We start from the raw sequence: 22,152 nt of genomic DNA, 5'->3' as shown, positions 1-22,152 counted from the left end.
CACTCCTACAATATAGAACCAAATCCAACTCTCCTGCTGTCTTAGCTAGGCTCATTGCTTTCCCTAGGAAGCCTAGTAGGCATGTTGGATTTGGTCTACAATGAAGATTTTTAAAATTTGGGAAAATGAAGGCTTCATAAGACACACATTTTCATGTCCTAGATATTGTCTTGACAATAAACCTTTTTTAATAAAAAAGTAATTTTACACAACCAGGAAAATATTTGTTGGAGGAGCCAATTATTCCACTGAAAAATAAAAGGGTTAAAACTTAATTAAATTCTTAATGCTGTAATTCAAAATACAATTTTGGCATAACTGCAGCTAATGATTGTACTACAGCATTTTGGCTTACAGAGTCATGCAACACATATGGACTTCAGAATACAGAAGTATACAGCTTTCAAATGCATACAGAAAAGAGAAATGGGTAATGGAAGCAGTTAAGCTTTTACACATTCACGGCAATTGTCTTCTCTTACGTCCTCTTCTCATGGATCTGCATGAACAACTGCATTCTATTTTTATAAAGTGCAGACATGTTTTCTTCCATTAAAGCTAAGGCAATTAGTGGAAAATAGGAGAGGAGGTAGAATGAATTCCTGTGTTTGAATGTTTGCCTTCTCCTCTACTTTGTGCCATTCTCAACAAACAGAAGCACAAAGTAAATGCTAAAAGATAAATGTATGAAATCTTGATTTGGGTCACTTCATGTTGGGCTTTTATTTGCAAAAAATTTCTGCCTTTTTCTGTTTGCAAACCTACAAAAATGTTGCGAATAGTACAATTTGGAGAACCACATGTGTACTTGCTAAAGAATTAAAAACAACTAGTTGGGACTAGAGGTGGCTTCTTCCTGTAGTGAGTTTTGTATCTTTTACCCTTAAACAAGCAATAGAAGAACTTCCAGAAGTCTGCCTGCATACTTAGGATTGCCATAATGGTAATAATGTATAAAATTGTGTTCCAGTTTATACTCATCACAAAGTTTCACAAGTATTCCTGTATTCCCTTCAGCAGCGTACAACTAGTCTGAATGTAAATAAATGTGACGACCTACCAATAAGAACAGCATTCCTGCTAATAAAGCAAAAAATACTCCTATAGGAGCCAGCATAAAAGACCAGCCATAACGTACATAAACAGCAAAGTCTGGGCAATCCATTTTTTTCATGCTTGTGTAGTTTTCCAGATCAGCCATGGCCTGGACCCAGATGACATACATCACGACTACCAGCGAAAACAAGACACCTGGAAAAGAAACACCAGGTTTTAACAATATAGTGTGAAACAGATGATGGGTGCATTTACTGTCATACCTAAAAATCCATCAGTGCTTGAGGCCCTGTCTGCAAGGCACAGTCAGCCACCACTGGAAAATTTTTGCCTTTGGCTTCCTCTAACTGCCACTACCTTCATCTTGCTTCTGATTTGCACTGAAAGGCATATTCCCATATCTCCAAAAGGAGATATCTGGTTTTGGTAGGCAGACTTTAAGGCAAAATTCAGGCAGCTATTTACTGGTTTGAATTCAGGCATCAAAGTGGAGGAGGAAGGGGGAATGGGATGGGACAATCCGGCAAAAAAATCTACTTTTACTTCCCAAACTCTGACACTGTTTTTATCAGTATTTGGAAAGGTGTGGGAAATTTTTCTACCATCTTCCCCTCTCTGCATTTGCATCTTTATTCTTATAAAAAGGGCTTTCTTTGGAACATACAACCTTCAGAGTATTCTACTCAAATATTTTGCAGAAAAATTCAAATGTCTTTAATTCAAAATCATCCACATTCAGAAAAGAAGCTCTTGTTATAGGAACAAAGACCAACAATAATTAAATAATAGCTACAGAGCAGGTTATTAGTATTAACCTCAAATTTTATACAACAGTTTCCTGTAATTAATCCACCACATAATTCACAGCCTTTTCCCAACTACTCTTCTGGATTGTTTACACATGATAGTAATAGGAGCACTTGTCCTTACAAACTTTGTTAATTTCCTTGTTTCTATATACCAGAAGGAGATATAAGAAGCAAGTGCTTTCCAAAGTATCAGTTGCATTCCTAATATTTCATTTCACTCTAGAGGAATGTGGACACTTGAGAAATGCAAGCCTGCAGCACACATGTTCCAGCAAAAGATTTGCTGGAAAACTGAGGGCACAAGTCTAAATTTTTTGCATGCTCCAGCCTGTATCCATTTGCTCCGGAAGTTTCAGCTGTCCCAGCATAGTTACAGCAGCAGGACTATCTATTCCGACATTAAAATATTTGACGGACACAACCCATCATGTTTTTATCCCAGGATATTTAGATGCCTCATTAAAACCACAAGCCAGTGCATAGTCCTGGGAACACTTAACTGCCAAACTTGAGTCTAAAGGCTGTAGAGCTGCAGAGTATAAGTCAAAGGTATTTGTGATCTCTTCACCATCCTCCTAAATACTTGCAATGCAACCTTGAACAAATGTGACATTTGTGGCAAAATCCAGAAATACAATTTGTAAGCACCCATGGCCAAGCATTTTCTTCCAGACCCTGGTAAACTTTGATGGTTGCCTTTCCCCATTCCCAGCCTGAGATGCTGCCTCACAACCTCCTTTCTCTGCCCTTTCTGCCCACTTAGCAGGGAGCAGCTCTTGTCCTCACTCTCTCATTTGACTCAGATAAAACCAGACGGGTTAGATGCAGCAGCTTAACTTGGTGATCTGGTGACCTTCTTGTTGATGCTTTATGGTCAAAATGTAATAGCTTCACATATATCCTGAACATCTGACAGATGAGAGCTCATGACTAAATGCTTGTAAACACTATCTTTTGAAGCCCACCAAAAAAAGAGCTGAAGTAGTTAACATGAGGCATAATCAAAACATAACTGAAATTTCCAAAGGATCTGCAATTTTTAGGAGGCTGAAAGAAAAGTAGAAAAACTAAATAAAGAAGGAGGCAGACACATTTTGTCTCTGTGAAATACACTTCCGGGATTATATTTTTTGCTAGGGCTCAAATTTCTAACTAAGTTTGGAAAAAACCCCCAACACTCAACTCTAAAAGGCATAAATTCAATTTTGAAAGTATTTTACCAAAGTAAAACTGAATTTCGATGGAATTTAGTACTGCACTTGTATTAAACATAAAATCGGTGAAACATTCAGAGAGAAAGATCACCTTAGGGCCAGACATGAAGAATGAGAAATTAAATTGAAGACTCTCCAAATATAATTCAAATTGAGCAGAAGATTCCTAGAACAGAATGTCTAATGATAACAGATAACGTAGGCAATATAAGAAAATTAGAACCAAACACAGTTAGTAACTTTTGATTTAAAGAGTAAAAAGATTCAGGGCCAAATTCATAAATGGAGTTATTAGATACATGGATTTTGCTCAAGGTTTCAAAATTTGAACACACACAGAAACAACATAGCCCAAAGATTTGGAAAGATACATTAATAACCTGGCAAAATGCATACAAACATTGGAATTTACCTCTTCAGCTGGCTGTGCCTATGCATTTTCAAATTTGTCCTCTATTTATTCTCTACATTGGGGAAAACTTAGTCCAAAACAATAATAATAACAAAAAGTAGTGGTGCATATTCCCTTATTATAGCAGCAGGTAAGTATAACCAGGCCTTGCACATCTGGAATGCCCTCTGGCACCCTGGGCAGAAACAAAGTTAAGTAGGCCACTTAGTCAGAAACATCTGCCATTAAAACAAGACTGTGTCAGAGGTGCTTTAATCTCGAAATGGGCACCCCTTGCTTTTCGGTCAGTCTGAAGAAACACCTAAGTGATTAAACTAGAGCCAACACTATGTAGGTGCAAACCATCAGGCCAATGCAGCCACACTGTGCTACCATAAGTGGTAAAACAACTTCAGGGAAGGTAACATCCACCGGGTGTGATTTCACAGCAAGCTGTTATACCGGTGAGTGGCAAATTGTTGGGTATGGAAGTTTGCAGAAGAAAAGTATATCAAGCAGAGATAAATGCCCTTCTTTAAAAGAGAGGAAGAGCATGTAAATCCTTTTGGCTAATTAGGGCACTAAAGGGGTATTTAAGTATTCTCACAACCTGCTAATGGAGACTAATTAGTAGGTGTGTTACTTAGTGTGTTCAAGAAATATCTTGAACAGTAGAATCAGGCTAAGTAAAAATTGACCATGTCCTGTTGTCTCCAATAGTATTTTATCGTATTTTATTCATTAGTGCTCCTTTTGTCTAATTTTCACAGAGTTATGATTTCACAGGGGTTAAGCACTTAGACAGGAGTTTACTGAATATATATTTATTCTGAGAAATCTGTTCCTGCAGTCTTGCACTGCCTATCTATTGGGAATGTCATGAACTCTCAAAGCCAACACAAAAGTAATGAGACTTAAAAAAACTCCACAATTCCATGAAGCAAATATTTTTAGGAACAATGTGTGCTATTATGTATTTCTACATTTTTGGCATTTAGACCTTTTGCATAGTGTGCGGGCATCCTTTTGCCCTTGCCTCTTAGTGAATATAAAATGAAACAGCAGTTGCATGAATCAGGAATGATGGGGAAAATTACTCACAGAACATGAAATATGTCTGAGAGAGATTAAGACACATAAATACTTCCCTCCTACTCCTTTTTCTTTTTTTTTCCATTTTTCTTTTTCTTTTTTTTTTTATAAACACACATTTGATACACAGCTCTGTGCAGTGTGATAAGACATGGGACTTCTCTGAGGTCACACTTTTCTGTCTTTTGCATTCATTCTTTTGAATTTCTTTCAAACAAATACTTGTGCATATTGTAAAGGAGAAAGAATACAGAACCTTTAGAAATGTCTGTGAATTCAAGAAGCAGTTTGCTGGCCTTTGGTACTGATTCTTCCCACGTAGAAATGCCTTTCACTTGTCAATGGTGAATGGCTGTTTATGGCATGAATCTTTTACTATGCAGACAAGAAGACAACAGGTGCTGGAAAGAATGATGTGAGCCTTTTACTTGTGCCTAGAAGTTTAGAACTCTTTATCTCACTTGAGGAAAACTTGTATGTGTGTGTGTATGTATTTTTTTTCAATTGCATTTTTCTGTTCCTGTCCTTATTTCAGATTCTACCACCTACCTTGGCCTTTTGTGATCTTTATTTAAAAAGACTGGTTGACATTTCCCACCAAAGTACATGCAGAGGATCCCATTTAAGAGTTATAGGAGTTGGCATATGTCTCTGAAGACAGATTTTTGTCCTCATCTAGGATATACAATATGAAATATCAGCCTTTTTTCACTCTTTTGGCTGGAAGCAGAAGTCATACTTGTACTTCTAATCTTGCTTCTTCACCAGGGTGTGATTCTGTAATGCTGTGTGCACATCCTGGAATATTGCTTGTTGATGTCACTACAATAGGACAGTTTTTACCACCACACAGGCAGAAAGAGATGCAAGGTAATTATGGATTTTATTGAAAGCTGCTGTGATTATTTTATGGCCACTTTCCCTTCTTTTCCTATGACCTTTGAAGCAACTATAAGGCTTCTTGCAGTTTGCAGTACTGTAGCTGCTCTTGAACCAGCCTCTGACGTTGTAGACGTGAAGGTGAGGCTGCAAAGGCAGCACTAGAATTGTGATATCATTGAACTGATATACACTCTTCCCCCACAGGTATAGCAGCTGTAGTTTCACATGCAGCCTTAAGTGGTTTATGAGGTTACAACAAATAATAGGGAAAGCTGCACCAAATAATTTTGTGTTCTGCTCCGTTTGTCCTAGTTTATCTACACCACTCATAAGAGAAGTGAGCAGCCTTTCTTAAAGATCAGGATTAGGAAAAGGCAGGTGTGTGACTCTTCCACAGGTCAGACATCAGAACTGCTCTGTGGGTAGGTTTGTTGTTTTCCTGGACCCCAGATATAGAACACTGTGAAGAAGCTTCCAAGGTTCTTTGACCTCTTTGCAGTTCATCCACCTGGGCACCAGTGATGCTGTCAGAGAGAACGTCAGTGGGCAATTATAGGGCTTTTAAGGTGAGAGGTAAGGGCCCAGGACCCAGGTGATGATGATCTCAAACCTATTGCCCAAAGGGTAAAAGCTATACAAAAGTTGTTATACACTGTGCATCAGCTTTGTAGCAAGTGTCACAAGCAGGGCTTTGGCTTCTGTGACTACAGGACCCTCTTTGAGATATGAACATTTAAAATGAGGTGGGATGGTTGCAGTCTGCAGAAATAAATATCTTGAATGGATAGGGATCTTCTAAGTAAGAGGAGCTCATGTGTTAAGATCAACAAGTTGGATAAAAGGGTGCTGTCATGGTGAGCATCTGCTATAGGCCACCTAATGAAGAAGATAAAGTGGACTGGAAAAATAATTATGATTTCTAGTTCTCATGAGGGACTCGGCCACCCTAATATCTTCTAGAAAAGCAACATTGTAGAGAGCAAGCAATCCAGGAGGTAGGTAGCTGGACTGCATCAAGGAAAATTTTTTGAAAGAGCTGTGGAACAGACCAACTAAATGGAAGTGCTTTGCTGGATCTGCTACTCACAAATAAGAAAAAATGGGTCAGGAAGATGATAGATGGTGTTAGTTGTGGTTATAATGGCCATGGAATGGCAAAGTTTAGTGTCCTAGGAAGAACACAGAAGGTGAGTAAGAGATTAAAGACCCAGAACTTAGGAGAACAGACTTCAGTCTGTGTAGGGAACTGGTAGGCAGGATCCCAAGAGAGACTGCCCTGAAGGGCAAAGGATGCCAAGAAGAACCGGTTGCTCCTCGCAGGCAGCTTTCTTAAAGGACAAGAATGCTCCCTCTCAGTGTGCAAGAATTCAATGAGGTCTGACAAAAATAAAAATTAATCTCATACAGAGCCACATTAGCAAAAACACCATCATCAGGTTTGAAAATACTATTATTTCCCATTATTCAACAGTTGTGATATCGTATATGGAAAACTAGGTCCAGTTTAGGGACCCCTGGTGAAAGAGAGGTACTGATAAACTGAGGTGATGACTATCAGAATGGTTAGGGGGATGGAGAACAAGAAGAGGCTGTGAGCTGGGGAATTTTAAGTCTAGAGAAGAACCCAGTCTTCATCTTTCTAAATAAAGTTATAGAGAAGATGGGGACGGACTTTTCAGAGACTTGCAGACTTGAAAGGATGAGACACAATGGTCACAAACTGCATCAAGGACAATTTCAGGTGAAAACAAGGAAAAAAGAAAACATTTTTCACAATGAAGTTGATTAATCTAGGACAAGTGCCCAAAGGTGCTGTGGAAAGTCAGTTATTGGAGATTTTAAAATCTTGATTGGATAAGGCTCTGAGCTGCCTGATTTAACTTTGAAGCCAGCCCTGCTGTGAACGTGAGGTCAGACTTGATTGCCACAAGAGGTCCTTTCCAACCTAAATTTATTTGTATCACTTAGGATCTCTGTTTAGGCTTCTTCCATAGGTTCCTCTAAAAGGCAAGTCTACCTGCCTTATCACAGATAAGGTGAGGTGTCCTTCTGAGTGTTTCTTACTATTGACAATAGAAATTTAAGCAGTTGGTTCATACAAAACAGCTTTCAGATGGCTGAACAGTTGGCGTGAATCTCATTCCCAATAATATCTTCAGCTGCTTTCAGAACCCTAAGGCATCACAGCAGACCATGCTACAAGTACTCTTCAGTTGAGGCAGAGCTTTTATCTGCTGCCTAAGTTGCCAGTTAAGGTTGCAGAAGGATAAAGATATTTCAGTCCAACAACAGGTATTAAATTTATTTCATCTAACTTCTTTTAAAGATATGTAAGTAGGAAAATGAATGATCTTCCTATCATCTTCCTAACTTCCACAGAAAAACCGTCTTGCCTAGTTTCATTCTCAGAAGATTATTCTCTCCAGTATAACAGATGCTTGAACTTTGTGTAAAGACAGCATCCAGGCTCTTTCAAAACAATGTATATAATTCCTTTTTTCTTCAAATCAATCTGCTGGTTTCTGTCTTGGAAGAACTCTAACTTCACCTATAATCTAAATCACATTACATCTTTTCATTTTGCTGTTAGGTCTGTCTTTAAGTAGATGCATACCCTGGCTGCATCCTGATCACATGTTTGTATGAGTGGTAAATATGCACCACTTCTCATCACTCTCCCCTTCCATACCCTGTTTTTCTTTGGCAGGCAGTAAACAAACAGGCTTTCTAGTCCTGAAGGAGATGGGTAGAGGAAGAGGTCAGGGCAGCAGGGACACAGTAGAGCACACCATCCTGACTTCTAAAGGCAGGCTAAAACACTCCTCTTCTGCATCGTATTCTACCTTATCTTGCTCTGTCCCCATGTTATCCCAGATTTAAGATAATAACTATTCCTCCTATTGTGAGAAATTTTTACTGGGAGAGAAAGAGAGATAGCAATTTCATGCTGTCATACCTTCGGGTCTGAGAACCCCTGTTACTCTCCATTTCACATAATGGGCCGTTGAACAGTAACACCCCAGGAAAGTAAGTTGTTGCCAAAAACATCCCACAGGATATGGCTTTAACTACTGAAAATGCAAGTTATTTATAAGAACTTCTTATGTCAGTATGGTCACACCAACAAGCGTGATTTTTAATTCATGGTATAAATAAACTCTCTCCTTGGCTATGGGCAGTATCTGTGAGAAGAGATGAAAGCAACAAACTTCTTTTTAGTGTTTTTGTGGGTGATCTGAAGTGTTGGATAGGATAATGATATTTATAGTAAGTACCTTTCCCAAGCAGTTGTGCCCTACTGGTGGGACTGGGAGTAGGTGCAGAAGACCTTGGTTGGGAACCATATGCCCCTACCCAAGCCATAAGGCCTGGAGCAAGCTGAATAGGTCCTATATTCTGCTGCCACCACTACTTTTTACCAAATCATAGCAGGATTTTGCTAAAGATCTTTTCTTTTCAATAACAGCAATAGTAATGGTAACGGTAACAGTAAAAATAACGTAGCTCTTCTCTGAAGCTCTGATTGAAAACAGTCCTGAAGTTGAAAGATACTACATATAGAGAGAGTAAAAAATCAGGATTTCCCTTAAATAACATCTGCTCTACAGGGACAAAGGGTGAGGGGCAAAGACACAGACCCAAGGTCACACACTGGGATAATAAAGCTCACTTAACTTTACACACCTAAAGAAATAGTCTCTCCAGATTCCCTCAGTAAAGGGAAGAGGGGTGTAAGGGTTCCTCCATAGTGCATTCATCTGATCCAATTAGGCCCCTCTTTCAGTATGAAATGAATCCCCAGCTGGGGGAACTTCTTATACACCTGCTATTTTTACTGCCAATAAATGTTATTGCCTCTTGCAAGCCTCCTAGGGAAGCAGAGGGAGGCTACTGCAGACCTGGGGATCTAACTTTCCCCTACCTAAATGAGGGCAGATTAACTGACCCAGAGTGTTGAACACACATATCGTTTTGCACCTCTGCCCGTCAGTTCCTGACGTCTTTCAAGTGCCCTTTCCCCTCTCAAACAGCCTCTGCTACTTTCTAGTGACAGCTGAGGTTTTTTATGCATTACAAATGGAGAGAAAGAGCAGGACTCACATGGGCTCTTGCCCTGCAAATTAGTGACAAAATGCATTGAAATATCTTGGGATTTCCATCAGACTATGAATATTTTTGTATGTCTTTTAAAAGCATGGAGGAGTAATTCTCAAGGGATCAAATGCAAGTATGTAGGATTTTCTTCAGCTAAAATATTATAAAATACTTCCCACACTTCACTGAGAGTCCTTTAGAAAGGAATAATGATCACTAGCTGCGTATGAAGAGCTGTGAGGTGCAGTGGCCAAGCAAGGTCAGCAGGTCAGCAGAGAAGCAGAAAGAGAGCTCAGGCCTTTTGGTCCTGATATAGGTGGCTCTACCCTGTAACATACTGTGTTCTCACAGGGCTGCCTCTCACCAGGCTTTAAGCAAAGGAGAACACTGATGGAGTACGTACTATCATTTATATCCTATACAACTATATCTTACACACCAGTGTGACATCACAGACTTTTCAAGGTTAACCAAAAGCATGCCAGAGAGCTGCCCATATCAGCTGAATCCTGGGAGGGTGCGTCCTCCACAGTTCATGTGAGTTATGAGGAAGGAGGGAATTCACTTACTTGTTATCTTTCATTCAGAGAGGCTTAGAGCTCCTACTTACTCATACGACAACTGTTTTATTATCAACCACTTACAATAGGACAACTATTTTATTTACTTCTATCACAACCAAAACGTTTCTCTTATATTGGTCATGTGAATGTGCTCTGTCCCCCAACTTCCTCAGAATCCACTGTAATCATCTTTTGCATCACTGATAAAAGACAAACCCCTCTCTTTAGCTAAAGCCCTTGAGAATCCTATGAGGCAACATCCCTAAATATATATTCTTTTTCTTGATTGGAAAAAGTAGATTAAAATTGCAGTGTAATTTCATGATTTGTCCTGGATTTTTTTTTTAACCTTAACCCAAAAATAGCTTTTAGAATAGCTTCATGACTAAATAACTGTGGAAAGAATTGTCTCCGACATGGGCGCTCCACGAGCCAAAGGACAGAAGCACATGCTTTTTTTTCTTTTAACCATGATTAATATGATTTTTGGTCAAGGAAAAGGGAAGAAATAACTCATCCTTTCTATTCTTTAATTGACTGAGCAAACAGTATACCCACCAGCAATGATGAAAAAGCCTCCTCCTGCTTTGTATAGAACGTGACTGGCAAAAGGAGCTGCACAGATGATGAAGAAACTAGCCATCACAATAGTGAGCACTCCCAGGAGCATAAGAACTGTCCAGAAACCTCGATAAACTGGAGAAAAGGAGAAGGAAAAAAAATACAATGCTTTTTAGAACCTATCCAAATTGGCTAACAAAGATTTTTCTTTTCCCCTTGTCTTATCATTTGCTTTGTTAACAAATGAAACATTTTATTCTATTTTTCATAATCATTATATATCATGTGGCCCAAATTAGCTTTGAATGCCAGTCCTTATCTGATGATCATGGAAAATAGGTTGTAAGTTACCATGAAAGAAATCCATCTGATGATTATTTAACAGTATCTTGTAAGATAGCAACTTGACCAAATTTACACTCTTTCAAAAATGGTACACCAAAGCTGCAGCAGTGATTCTTTGGGATAAATGACTGGACTGATATTTCACAAAAATTGACTGAGAGAAGCAGAGAGCTGCAACATCTCAACATTCTTACTGTTCAGACTATATCACCAATAAGAATCTGTAAGTACTCTACAATTTACAACTGGATAATACTCCTTATGTATAGTCCTATTCGGTAGACAGAAACCTAAAGCAAGAGCAGGGAGAAACTAAAAAATGTAAACAGGATTTCTGAAAAACAGTTAAGTGTTTTAAACCAGCCTATTTCTGCTCTAAAGATCTTTGTATTTTATTAGATTTAAAATGTTATGTTTCAGAAGCCCCCATTAGACAGTGCCAAGCAGTGCTGAATTAATGAATGCAGCTGGTGATAAATGAGCTGAGAGTTTTGTGACATATTCTGGCCAAAAGAGTCTTTCTAACAATTAGTTTTTAGCTGGTTAATTGCACATCCATTTAACAAAGTCATCATTTTACAAATGCTACAAGAGTGACATAAATTTCTCCCATGAATTTAAAAATTGGTACATTAACACAACCCATTAGTAAAATTACAAGTTGTAAGGATCTTCATCGTCAGATCTGAAAATCTTGAAGCACTGACAATTCAGTCAGTGAAAAACATTTCCACCCAACTGAGGGAAAGTATGTAAGCCAGCTGGCAAGTCAGGAAAAGTGAATCACAAAAGAAACTGCCACTTATCATCTGACAGCACCTACTTACTGTTATGGCAAAACACAACCAAGCAGCTATTATACTGGTTCATATCCTGAAAGTTTCGAATTCATACAGCTTGTTAAAGACAGCTATTCTGGAATAATTTGGGTTTGCTCTCATCTGAAATCTGAAGGTACACTAGATATTAGCAGCTCACATTTCCCACTAATGAGTTCCAAAAAAAAAACCCCTACTGTTTTTAACTTGACCAGCTTAACTCTTGTTAAAGTACTCACCATCATCCTTGTAAATGTATTAGCTAGATCATGTTCACCACATTACATTAGCCATACTTTTCAAATAGCATCCTTTTTAATCCAGGCAAACATTCAGAGACATAATTTTCCGCCACATTGATGCCACAGCAGATTTGGGCATATAAAGGAGGAATGCATCTGAAAGTAGCTGGCAGAAGGGTTAAAATTGTGTTTTGGTTCATATCCAATACAAGTTTTCACTCCATATAAACAAAAAACTATGGGAATAGTAGGTAAGAAATAAGGCTATGGCTCAGCAAAGCAGTTAAGTGTGCATTTTACTTTAAGTACTCTACCTCTTATGGGGTTTAGGCACCTGTTTAAAGTTAAACACATAGTTAAATGATTCACTTAATGCAAATAGACAGTGAATGGAGACCTAGAGAGGTAAATCTCTCAAGTCCTTCAGTCTTGGGTTTCTGAAGCAATTTCATATTATTTTACTCATGGGGCTACTTTGATAAGCTTCACTGCAGTCCCCAAGTCCATGGGACATTACCTCCTCGTTTAAAGTCTAATATCACTAAATCAGTCTATAACCACCCAACTCTTTACATGGATGGCCCAAGGTACTTCAAAGTCATGCTATATAACAGGACACATTGGCCAAAATGGACCTTGAAAAAGCTTTCTTTGATATTATTATGGTCAGTCACTTAAGTCATGCAGCAGTGTTTCTATTTTCTGAATGGATGAGGACACAAGATTCTCCAGCATTACAAAATCAGCATCCACTTTCATTATCTGCTCTTCACACAAGAAGCTTTGAAGTCTGCTTTCAGTGAATTTTTATGAGAAAAGCTTGATTTGATAATCAAATGTTCTTAGAAACAGATCACAAAAGGAGTACAAATGTAACTGATGAAAATTTGTTTAAACCTCCCTGAAACTATGCAAGAGAGAAGCTGTTTTTCTGCTCCAACAGTGTAACTATTTTATGCATTATATGTGAAATACTGAGAGAAGCTTCCATTCTATTTCTCTAGAAATAATTATTTACTCTAGAGAATCATGGATAAATTCTGATTATCCTAATACTTGCTTATCAAGCAAATTGTCATTAAACATCAATTAAAAAATACAGTGTAGTTGACCTGCACAAAGTCTGATCAAAAATCTGTGACTTTTCAAGCAAAAGAGAGCCCCCTCTAATTTGAAAGGCAGTAAGCCATTTGAATAATTTGTGGCACAGTTCTGAAGAAACACCCTACGGGCATTTAGACTTTTCCTTTTGTAAGGGAGTTAAAAAGCAGCCATTTTTCTGCAAAGATGGCTTCACTTATTTTATACTCTGATCATTTTTGCTCAGATCAAATTTCCCATCTTCTCTGCCTAGATGGGCAAGATCATTTCCTAAAGGGTTAATCATGCAAAATTACGAGTCAGGCCTACTGCTGTCATTTTGCTTAGCTGGCATCTACAGACAAACACAAAAGAAGTGGTTGAAATTAAACCTTCCTAAGAATGAAATTACTCTTCAAGTCAAAGACTTTGCTGCTCTGAGATTGAGGTGAACTCTGACAGATAAAATGCAACAGAAGATGCTGCTTTGAATTATGCTTCTTTATATCCCATAAAGAGGGCTGACACCATGATCCAAACAGTTTGTTTCAAGAAATAATGGTTCAGTGGACCTATAAAAAGTGTTAATACAAGTTTGCACCATTTCAAGTCACACTGCAGTACTTCATAGGATAGCCCATGTTCTGGTCCAGATGACAAGGAGTACCCTTGTCTCTTCCAGGTACTTCACAGATATATTAGAGTCACCTACCTCAAATACATGAATTATTCCAAGTATTTCCTACAACAGAAGAAATAAAATACAAGCACTATTGCAGATTCCAAAGTAAACATATCCACAGTGTTTGAAATCTTAGATACCACTGCTCTGTGATGCAAGAGTGCTAAACAGAATGTTTTGTAACTTTTCTTGGTGACCTGCCCCTTTGTTGAGTACAACATTTGCCTTGGAAATGACACACAGGCCTACAAATAAAAAAAAAACACTTAGTAGAAAACAGGAATACACACAATATACTTTTTTTCTGAGCTCTGTACTATTGTACCTGTATGGGACCATTATGGTTGCAATATATTCCTCAAAAATTGCATGACCTGTAGTTTTCCCTTGCTACTTGCTTTTCTCACTAAAAATCCTAATTTAAGTCCCTCCAGAGACTTTTGCATTATTTGAAAACTAGAAGAAGTATCTGGGTTTGAGCTAGGGACCAAATTTCGGAGAAATTATTGAAAATTATCAAAAAAATTATCAAAAGCTTCCTTTTTTAGTATAGTAGATTCCAGAATTGGTTACAAACTGAAGTCACAGATTCATATTTTAAAATGTTACTGGTGCATGATATGAAAGAGAAGCAATAATATATTTGACAAAGTTACAGAGCTGTGTCACCCATAACACACACTTCTTGTGTAGCAGCCATGCACACCTCTGAAGCTCCATAATGGTTATTCAGAAACAGGATAGATAAAGACACAAAGCAACACCCTTCTACTATTGCAGATGCTAACACCTGCAGCCTCATGAAACCACATCAGGTATTTTATTGCCCTTGCTGGCTTCAAGTGTTTTCAAAACTCAGCTATCAGTCCATATATTTTCTGTGGCTTATCAAAAGAAAAAACAAAACAGCCACTTCATATTGAATTTAATATCAATACAGATTATTAAGCACTACAAAACCTTTTGAAGCATGTGTGACTACAGTGCCACATAGACATTACTAAGGATAGGCAAAATTACTTGGAAAAGTTGCCTTGAATTGTCACCCACAAGCTCACATCCCAAAGGGAACAATCTTGTGATCTGACTGTGGATTGTATTTTAGAATGTCTTCTTTTTTCCTCTCTATTTAATGTAACAGATATCAAAATGCTTTTGACAAGAGTATTGCCACCTAATATAAGGTACAGTGAAAGGTGAAACACCTGAACTGCCCTCAATCAGGAACATTGTCTCTGCAGATAAACAACTGTAATTGAGATCACAGATCTCAGCAGCACCACAAGAGACACACCTGGCAACACAGTAAACCTTGCAAGACCTTTCTCAGCTCCATTTAATACCCTTTACTATCCCTTAGTACTAACATTTGTTTCAATAACTTTAACAGTAAAACAAATACAATATTCACAATATGGATACAATGCTTTCTTAAATACTTCTTACTTTATTGATGCTCGGTGGCCAGAGAGCTCTCCTTTACTAAATGTACTGTATCTCTCACAAGCAATTATATGACTATTACATAACAGCATTTTTTCCCCATAGTGCTACATTTCACTTGTACAACTTTTTTTTTTTTAGATTTCATTGCTGATATTTTCTAGATTTCTTTATGTTAATTTCAAGCCATTAATAAACCTGCCAACAAATTTGATCTCACCATTTTAAATTTAAAAGCTGCCGAATCAGAATTTCTCTTTAGTCCCATAAACATTGTGTATTATACATTATATTAGGCACTACTTCAAATGCTGGCAATATCCCCAGTAATGGACAAAATAAGATACTAATAGTTAGGAAAAAAAGTATTAGCAGTTACAAATTAGAGGATTAAACTAATGTGTCAGTGCTGCCCCATTAAATTGCTTCCACTTTAGCTTCAGAAGGCGCTGGGGAGACTTACAACAGTTAAGAAACTATTGTTTATTTCCAAATTAAGTTGAAAAAAATAATCTCAAAAATAAAATTAATTGCCTAGTGACTAGGTGCTAGATTTTTCATTTCTTTTTCTTAGGAATAATCTCACAATAGGCCAATGGAACTATTTCCACGAGTAAGGACTTAGCACATTTTTCAAAAACAGGCCTAGTATTGCCCTATAGTAAAAGAGTTCTAGAAAGTGTGATAGTCTTCCGTATTAAGTAATCTAATTACATGATATCATGCATGAATCTAGTTAACAATGAATTAATATTTAAGTAGTATACTATTATGTTTTCAAAATAGCCTGATGGGGTAACTAATCTGGTTATGATTGTACAAATTTATGTTTATGTTAGAATGTAGAGGTTGCTACTGTGGCACTTTAATTGTACAGTCTAATTTAATTTTTTTATTCCTAGGTTGTAGTGTGTTGCCCTTAGGTTTGTGAATCATATAAATAAATCTGCTAGCAACACAATGAGGTGCTAAGTCAACTTAAGAACTGCACACTGTAATAGTTGTCACTATAAACCTCTGTACAATTACACAAAGTCACTAGTCAGGCTTCCCCTGAGTTCACTTAGATGCCTGTTTCAGGTTAAGATAAATGACACGGCCTACAAATTTCTTTAAGCACATTAACGATAAATGATGGTTCACACAGTTTTTGACCACACCTTATACGACAGCTAGGCGAAGTCCTCCCCACTCTGTCAAGATACTTAACAAAACCAGTAAATGAACAAAAACAATACCCATGATGAAAAGATATAGCAAGGTGCGATTTCAAAGCCATGCTATCTAACCCCTTGAAGGTGATCATGCATTAAACAGTAATAGTTAAAAGAAATCTGATACATTAAAGCATGCATGCAAATCTCCAATATAAGCATCACTGTAGGCTTTTCTGTCTTTACTTTTCCATTTAAGGCCACAATTCTTCACACCAAGAGCTCATAGTCTAGGTGTGTACATCAGGATGAACCAACCCTTTGTTCTAAAGATCTGTAAAACATACGCTATGCTGCGGTATGTTGAGTGTTACTAGCACACTGTAACACTAAAATTCAAGGTCCTCAGTCTTTTGGGAACTATCACACGAACGTCATAAATTGAACATAGAAACAGAGGCAGTTTTGAATTCTGGCCCAGAAAAGCTCTAAGCCAAATTCCTACTAATACTAAAGCCAAAGGAGTTATGTCAACAGAGAAATTGGTCCAGACACTGCACTCAACGATCATTAGAGATTTTATGTTCCTCAAGCAACTTATCTTTGCCTGAGCTCTTCTAACTGGATGGGGACATGGCACTCCAACAACAAGCCACGCTTGTGTTTCCACTAGGGAACTGCAGTTAAATTGAAATTCCTCTGAAAGGGTCCCAAAGTTTCTTAAGCCAAACAGTCTCTAAAAGAAGTCACACGCGTTTGATTGCTCAGAAACTAACAATCCTGTTAACAGAAAGTTAGAGATTTTTAGAAAATGTGTTGCATATACGTTTGATTTTTCTAATGAAGTTTAAAGCTCTTTATTCAGCTGTTTATTTTTCTATGAAAGAGCAGATTAATTATTTTTCATGATAGAATATTTCTTCTTATCCACTCCTAATTAAAATAGGACTTGATTAAAATAGGACTTGACTGAAAACACAATGATAAACTTGTGTGGGAGATTTGGGGTTTGTATCATCCCCAAAAGTGAATATGTCAAGAAAACTATGAGCCATGAAACATGTATCAAGAAACAGTAGTAGAACTGAAAAAAGGGACAATAACCTCAATCTTTTGGTAGTACCTTTTTATTCTATGTTTAGCTGGTGCAGACAATTGGATATACAAATCATTGATGAAATCTTCTTCTTCTTCATGAAACCAAACCAAGGCCTTTTGCCACTGGCTTTACAGAGAAGCATTTCCTCTACTGTGAGTCAAGAAGAAGATAACCTTCTAGGATTTCTTAATTTAGCCACTGCAGTTGCAGCAAGGTTTTAAAAACTTGTTTGCCAAATACCACATGCAGGACTGACTGTCAAACTAGACTAAAGGAGAAACAAGTTTTGACCAACAGAAGAGCTGATGAATAAACTTCTTCATAAAAAGTTGTGAAAGACTCTTGAATAAGCACACCTGGTCTAGTAAATAACTCAGCTTGGATGCTGAAAATTAACTGTAGGCATAAAAAACTCCAAACCCTCTTCAGTTTTAATGAGCTTGAAAGCAATCCAACTGTATCTATTTATATAGCAGGAATGGCTCTGAATATACTCTACCTGGGCCAGCATCTATAGTACAATTCTGCCTATTTTTAATCTTTTAATATGAAATATAGATAGGAAAATTATATTTGAGTAGTGGTTCTTCTGGTAAACATTAACGAAAATTAATTAAACTTTTGATGATATTCCTTCTCCTTTCCTTTTTCTTTGTTTGTCCACTTCTGTGTAATCACGCAATATAATTTGAGGAACCTTTGTGAATGTATGAGTGAACAGTGGAATACAAACTCTGTCTAGACTATTAGGAGCTGATGACTCTGTCACTTTCAAATGAAAAGATAAACTGTTCTAGATGTCCTGTAAAGTTACAGATTAGATCTCTGAATGGTGAGGTCTGAATTCTTCCTGGACAAACAGTTCACAGTTTTTTAAGACTAACAGAACAATTATAATTCCCATTTATTTTCTTTTCCATGTCTGCAGCATAAAAAATTGGATTCTAAAGACACATCAAAGTTATCAAAAGTATAATTACAGCTTCAGGACAGGAAGGGGTCACTTAGCAAGGTCAGAGACATGTAGCATCCACACAGAACAGATTGTTTAAAAAGTCATATGAAATAGGTATCAGAAGTGACTAACTTCAAATATATTTGCATAAAGCTCTCGATCTGATGAAATGTGCCCAATATTTTTAAGTAGCTCCTAAGTTTTGTAAAAACAGAGTTTTCCAGTCATTACTCAAACATAAGGTTTTCAATTATTGTATATCTTTCACATATATCTATTTATATGTTTCTCTGTTACAGCACTAGATTTTCTCAGTGAAGTATATTTGACTTAGTTGAATAAACTTAGCATGAAGGCCCTGTTCCTCCTTCCTCATACAGTAAAAATGCAATATATTTCCACATGTGATTATTTATTTAACAGAAAAAAACATCAAAACAGTTTTACTGAAATACAGGACAAGAAGTACTTGTTTAATGCATTCAGCCCAAGGAAGATACTTACTATGTCAGAGAAAAAAGCACTAGAAAAGAAATGGCTTTTTTTTAGAAATTAATCAATTCTGCCATCAAGCTAAGCATTCATTTAAGTGATTTGTTAAACAGTGGCTTAAATATGTATGTTGTAAAATTATGAGAAGTATGAAACACCAAAACTCTATTAATTAGACTGTGTGGAGTGATGGTTGTTTTATTCCAAAGCATCCAAACTGTTTTCTTGAAACTATAGACATTGTATCCATTTGCACCAAAAACAATACTTACTGATTGCAGAGTCATAGGAAGTTGAGTTGTGTTCATCTCGGAGAAGAGGAAATGGTGACAGGTAAGCATGTGTACAATTCTTAGAAGGTGACTGGTTAGCTAAAAATGAAAGAAAGCTGAAGATTAATATTTTACTGCCTCAACAATATTTTATGTCTGTTCTTCAAATGGGCAAACTGAGTTTCATAGGTTCTTTCCTAGGCAGCAGCTTACAGTGGATTTGATTTGGTAAGAGATATGAGCCTTGTTATCCAAACACGGATATTCCTTAAAGAGCAACACAGATTTGTACTATGGGAACGGTAAATTAGCCATGCTGAAGGTTACACTGCAATTTATATGTTCTGTGTATGTATGCTTTTGTAGCCATATGTACCTTTCTCTTTTGAGGGTTAATTATGTTCATCTCATTACCGCATGTCTCACCAAAAAAAAAATTCAGGAAATTACTGTTCTCTTGTGAAAGGACAATGAAAGTATCAAGCATCTTCAGAAAGTGTACAGTGTCCACAAATATGAGTTTGGTCTATGGAATCAATATCCCCCAGAAAAGGGTAATTTCACCCTTTATATTAAATATTTATAAAAACATCACCTTCTTTCTAGTTAAAGATAAAAGCTGATTAGAACTTAAACCACATTTAAATTTCAGATTTCTGACCACAGAATTCTCCAGATAAACAACAAGGGGAAATTAACTACAGTGAATATTACATTTTCCACCTAAGAACAAGCAATATATTTTACAAAATATGGTTTATTAAAATCAAATGTGTATGATGGCACCTGCTTTTCACAAGGATTATGGAAATCTTGCAATAAAGAGAGGGAGCTCTCTGTCTCAGAGGGAGTGCAAAAGACAGGAAGTTTTGCTTGATTTCTTCATGGGGGATTTTGGTTTTAAAATACTATCTGATCTTCCAGAATCTTGGCAGGTAGTGAAAGAAAGCAAAGGGTCATCTGGAGATGGTGTGTCCTACACCATTTTCACAGTAGAATTGCCCATTCCTTCCTTAACCCACTTGTAGAACCTGATGGAGAAATTCTCCAAGCAAAAATTCTTCATAGTTCCTGATAACCGCTAAGCTCTTTTTTCCCTACATAACAGAAAAAAACATCTGTTTAACAGTAAGTGGCAAGAGACTGTGTAGATAAGAATGGACTCAAGTTAACAGAGCAGCCATAACAATCACAGCGTAATTTGATAGTTAAACTTGTATCATTTGGTCCTGGGGTTTCCTTTAGTACAGATTACAAAAGTGTGTGTCAAGAATTTATTTTAGAGTAGCTGAAGAAACTGATCACCAAAGAAGCCATATGAAATCCGATGATTCACAATATAGAAAAAAAAAGTAACACCACCAAACCCCAACAATTTTGAGAACAAACTACTGTAGATAATGTAAAAAGAAAAATTTACTTACTATACCAGAAATTCCACATGCTGGCATTATTATCTCCTACATTTCCACTAAACCAGCACCTCCAGAAGAAACCTTCATGATGGAAAGTGGCCTTCACTCCCTACAGAGGAAGAAAAAAAAAAAAGAAAACCATTATCATGCAATTTTTGAATGGCTGAAAGAAGTTCAACCTGAATTAGATGTTGAGGTAACAAAACCCATCATAATGACACACATCTGTGTGCATGTAGATCAGCTATAGCATATCTAAACAGACATACTTTTTTGAAAGAATATCCTATTGCAAAAGCAGTATCACAAAAGAAAAATTCATTTTAGAGGTGATTACAACTGATTACAAGAGGTTTTAAAATAGGCTTGTAAGACTCCCAGTGGTCAAAATTGGTATATTCAAAAGTTCATACAGAAGTACATTCTTAGAAAATAAACACATACAAGAAACCTAAATATATAATTATTGTTATAAGTAAAAAAGTCCATACTAACCCCAGCATCTTCAGGTGCTTCTGAACACATTCCCATTTCCGTAGCAAGAAGCCAATAATCAGTTCCAAACGCCACCAAAAAAAGCAAAACCCCCAGAGCTGCAAAGAAGCCTCCAAAAAATATCCCCACACTCAGTTTCATTATCAAAGTTTGGGTTGGTTTGTTTTTTTTTTTATTAAAAAAAAAAAAAAAGCTTAATTACTTGAGAGATTGGCAGTAAAGTAAAAAATAAAATATCACGAAAATGACTAAAAAGCTGTTTGGAGAATACACCTCATATCAGAAAAAGTTTCTCTTCACTTGACTTTCTGTCTGTGCCCTTCTTCCCAATGCCCTGTGAGTCGATTTGTGTCTCCAAATTTGTGTTCCATGTGGCTGACTCAAGTCTGACAGATGAAAAGGGCCTTCTATTTTAGGACACTGATGGCAGAGCTTCACTCTGTTTCTCTGTCTGGGCGAGGCCAGTCAGAAATAGCTGACCTTCCCCTAACTAATCAGGGATTGACTTGAAATATTATTGCAGCTGGTGCACCAATATCAGCGGAGATGGAGTTGCAATGGCTCTGTCCATCTACATGAACTGCATTGCAGAGCACATAGTAGGAGCAAGGACTTCCAAAGCTCAGGCCTGGTGGTGAATGCTTCCTTAGCTGCTAGCAGAGAAGGAACACCTGCAACACTTTGGAAGTTACTAGAAGTCACATTACAAAATGAAGGCTGAGGTTTTTTTATAGAATTTTAAAACATGGAAGCCAAATTGCAGAGATGCCTTTGAAAAATCCTAACTATTTTTACAAAATAATTATCTTTAAAAAATTACATCTTATCTTTAAAGCAATAGCTTTAACAACACTAAACATGAAAGCATTTAAATGCTTTATTTATTCAGATGCACCTTATCAAAAATGTATGCAGTTAAAAATTTCTCCCAGCACCTAACAAAAAAACTTTCATCTTTTTTAAACAAGAAGACACTTTCCCATACACATGTTTTGGC

General features: G+C 37.1%; 1 protein-coding gene across 1 annotated transcript; it reads right to left on the bottom strand.

Annotated features, from left to right (window-relative positions):
* Window positions 1–256: 256 nt before the first annotated feature.
* Window positions 257–21,520, bottom strand: TMEM182 (transmembrane protein 182). The gene is made up of 5 exons (XM_027674965.1): window positions 21,156–21,520; window positions 20,670–20,769; window positions 19,246–19,344; window positions 10,661–10,798; window positions 257–1,251 (listed from the first exon to the last, which is right to left on the bottom strand). Exons 1-5 carry the CDS (start codon window positions 21,294–21,296, stop codon window positions 1,028–1,030), a joined length of 702 nt encoding a protein of 233 aa, XP_027530766.1. The 5' UTR covers window positions 21,297–21,520; the 3' UTR covers window positions 257–1,027.
* Window positions 21,521–22,152: the final 632 nt, after the last annotated feature.

This window comes from Neopelma chrysocephalum, unplaced genomic scaffold (genome assembly GCF_003984885.1).
Source record: "Neopelma chrysocephalum unplaced genomic scaffold, ASM398488v2 Primary Assembly neopelma1_25, whole genome shotgun sequence".
In the NCBI taxonomy this organism is placed as follows: Eukaryota; Metazoa; Chordata; class Aves; order Passeriformes; family Pipridae; genus Neopelma; species Neopelma chrysocephalum.
Note: the sequence above shows the minus strand (reverse complement) of the source record. Positions and strands in the feature narration are given on the sequence as shown.

Coding starts and splice junctions, on each gene's coding strand:
- TMEM182 (XM_027674965.1), bottom strand. CDS start 21,296: ATGAAACTGAGTGTGGGGATATTTTTTGGAGGCTTCTTTGCAGCTCTG. Junction 20,770..21,155: donor AAGCACCTGAAGATGCTGGG/GTTAGTATGGAC, acceptor CTTCCTCTGTAG/GGAGTGAAGGCCACTTTCCA. Junction 19,345..20,669: donor CATGTGGAATTTCTGGTATA/GTAAGTAAATTT, acceptor TTTCATTTTTAG/CTAACCAGTCACCTTCTAAG.